Source organism: Bremia lactucae, assembly GCF_004359215.1.
Source record: "Bremia lactucae strain SF5 chromosome Unknown BlacSF5_NotPlaced_7_SHOA01000002.1_2981bp, whole genome shotgun sequence".
Classification (NCBI taxonomy): Eukaryota; Oomycota; class Peronosporomycetes; order Peronosporales; family Peronosporaceae; genus Bremia; species Bremia lactucae.
Window position 1 is genome coordinate 187 of NW_027152019.1, and position 2,795 is coordinate 2,981.

The 2,795-nt window shown below is 48.0% G+C and overlaps 2 protein-coding genes across 2 annotated transcripts; one reads left to right on the plus strand and one right to left on the minus strand.

Moving 5' to 3' along the window:
- Positions 1-252: 252 nt before the first annotated feature.
- On the minus strand, positions 253-2,730 carry CCR75_006833 (uncharacterized protein; the record flags this gene model as incomplete). The annotated part of the gene is made up of 5 exons (XM_067964900.1): positions 253-1,551; positions 1,632-2,100; positions 2,175-2,419; positions 2,486-2,601; positions 2,683-2,730. 5 exons carry the CDS (start codon positions 2,728-2,730, stop codon positions 1,503-1,505), a joined length of 927 nt encoding a protein of 308 aa, XP_067823543.1. The 3' UTR covers positions 253-1,502.
- CCR75_006834 (uncharacterized protein) lies at positions 332-1,402 on the plus strand (the record flags this gene model as incomplete). The annotated part of the gene is made up of 1 exon (XM_067964901.1): positions 332-1,402. The coding sequence occupies one exon, from the start codon at positions 332-334 to the stop codon at positions 1,400-1,402; it is 1,071 nt and encodes a 356-aa protein (XP_067823544.1).
- Positions 2,731-2,795: the final 65 nt, after the last annotated feature.

Consider the following 2,795-nt stretch of genomic DNA (forward strand, 5'->3'; position numbering starts at 1 on the left):
AGATTAAGTACCTTTTTAAGGTTTGTGACATTTATTGCATAAGTTTTAAAATGTCAGCAACTAAATCATTTTTTTCGCCATACTTTATTGGAATGGTATGCAATCAAATTGCAGGATGTTTTATTCTTATGATAATGTTCAAACTTATCACATTCAAAATTACTCTGTAACATTTCGGAATCGGAAGAGTCATGCTTGAGTTGGGATTTAGTGAAAAAAGCATGCATCCAACTTAGTACCCTCAAAGACAAATTTGCTCGCTTAACCCAATCGTATTAAGAATAAATTACTTATCAGATTACTTTTCAATTACCATATGAGTTTTCTACCCATGCTACGTCATGCGGGGCGGGAGTGGAGCGTTTTCATGCGGCAACCCGTGCTTCCACGCCACAGTAAGCAAGTTCACTCATGGCTGCGACATGTGACGCTCCTACGTGCGCTTCTATTTGCCTGCGCTGTCTTCCTATGCTGGGGATACACTCAGCTACTCGTGCGTTATGGCAGTATTTCTCCCATAGCCACAGTGCTCTTCACCACCGCGTACAATGGCCGGTCAGTCTCGGATGTACCGCCCCCATCACCCCCGTGGCGCCCTCCCTTCCGCGTCGTCGTGTCCCTCACCACGACGCCAAATCGACTAAAGAATGTCATGGACAGTGTCCGCTCTCTTTTAACGCAACATTTAATTCCGGATCAGATTTACGTAAACATCCCGATAGGACCTATGAAACGGCATCCTGACAAATTGTATGACGATACTAAGATCCCGTCAGAATTAATACAACTTTATCCTCGCGTAAGGGTCCATCGGTGTGTCGATGATGGACCCGCCACGAAGTTACTAGGTGCATTGCGGCAAGAAACGAATGCATCGACACTAATTGTCACGCTAGACGACGACTTTGTTTATCCTCCAGCGCTCGTGGCTTCTCTAGCGTGGGAAGCAGTCGCCAAACCCGAGGACGCATTGGGCGTGTGTGGATGGGGCATGTTGCCAATGTGGCATCGAGTGGGCGTCGTGCCAGCGTATGTGCCGTACTTTATGCGTCCAAATGGACGCTACGTGGACATATTACAGGCGTGTTGTGGCAATGCGTATCGACGTGGGTTTTTCACGGACATCGAGGCCCTTGCGGACATTCCGTCCATCTGTGTGACGGTCGATGACGTGTGGATTGCGGGGTATTTGCGGACAATAGAGCACCGAAAGAGTGCCGTCATTAGCAAGCGATTGGATCCAGTGGATCCACAGTGGAAGAAAGACGAAGCCCGGTCGTCGGAGCGACAGATGACGCTCTCGAGCTTTAACCACGAGAAAATGGTCCATTACAAGTGTGTGCAGGCTTTGGAGGAGAAATTCCAACACAAATGGATTCGTAATTATGAAGCGCAAACCTAACGTATAGCATACTGCTACCGACGTGGGCATGATACCGTATAAAAAAAGAAATAAAAAGCAACTTCAGCGTGTATGTTTTGCAGGTTCCGTGTTTCTCGTCCTAGTTGCCATTGTGAATCGCACCTGCTTCGTCTACAGAGGAAATTTGACTACAACCACAAACTTCAATCAGCACTTTTTTTCCGATGGCAATACAATCTATTGTATTCATAAAAAGCAACACACGTACATCCACTTCTTGTCGAGGGTTTCCTTCCATAGCGTCACCTTATGGTCGCCCGAGGACACCGCAAGAACATTCCCCGTGACTGACCAACTCACACGCCACACGGGAGCGTCAAACGTGTGCAATAGCTCCCGCTTCCATGCGCTATCGTCCATACTTTGCGACCAAATGTACACGTGTTTGTCCTCGGAGCAACTAGCAATAAAATTGACGGGTTGACCCGTACTAGGAGCCCACGCGACATCTCGTACCCAATCACTATGGACGGGCACGGAGCTCAATTCGTGCTTGGTCCACGTCGTCTCCCCTTCCGGCAAGCTCCAGATCTTGATGGTCTTGTCACAGGAAGCGGTCACAACACGGCGAATGGGACCCGATGGACCGTGTCCACCGACCGAGTTGTAAGGCGCCCAGCTCACGGCGTTGCAGCCCAAAGCACTGTCTTCAAAGTGGCTCACACTCCACCCTTCCGCTATAGAGAATCAATACAATCGTTTGTGAAAAAAAACAATGTATATTGCAATACAATACAAAACAGCTTTGTACGGGAGTAGCTGAGTACCGAGACGGTGCCGTCAGCGGAGGCACAGGCAAGAAAGAGTCCGTACTCGTGCGGCGCCCAGGCGATGCTGTTGACGGAGGATTTATGGAAAGTGTGCACGTAGACTTGCGTCCACTGGTTTAAGCTCTGCTCGCGGTAGATATTGACCTTGGCGTCGTACGAGCAAGTGGCCAAGAGGACACCAAATTTTGGATGTGCCCAGGCAACTTGCCATACTGGACCCTCATGACTGCAATAAACAAAGCAATAATTATGGTATTGTTGCATTAATGTAAGAAAGGAAACAATTCTGTACCCTGTTAAAATCTGCTCATTATTTTGTACGTCTCCCGTGACATCGTACACTTTGATCGTACGGTCGGACGAGCAAGTGGCTAAACGCTTGCCATAGTAGTCCAGTTGCGCATCGTGCTGTCACGCAAAAAACGTGTCAGTTTCTCTATAGCTTAAAGACATTTTGTCCATTGTAATAATCAGTGAGAGGCACTGTACGATCATATCCTCATGCTGCGTGTCGATAGTCAGGATGGGGGCGCTCATGATGATCGAGTGAGGGACGTGTTTTATAAGGTGGCACTTTCACAAACTTCCAACTCAACTAAGTG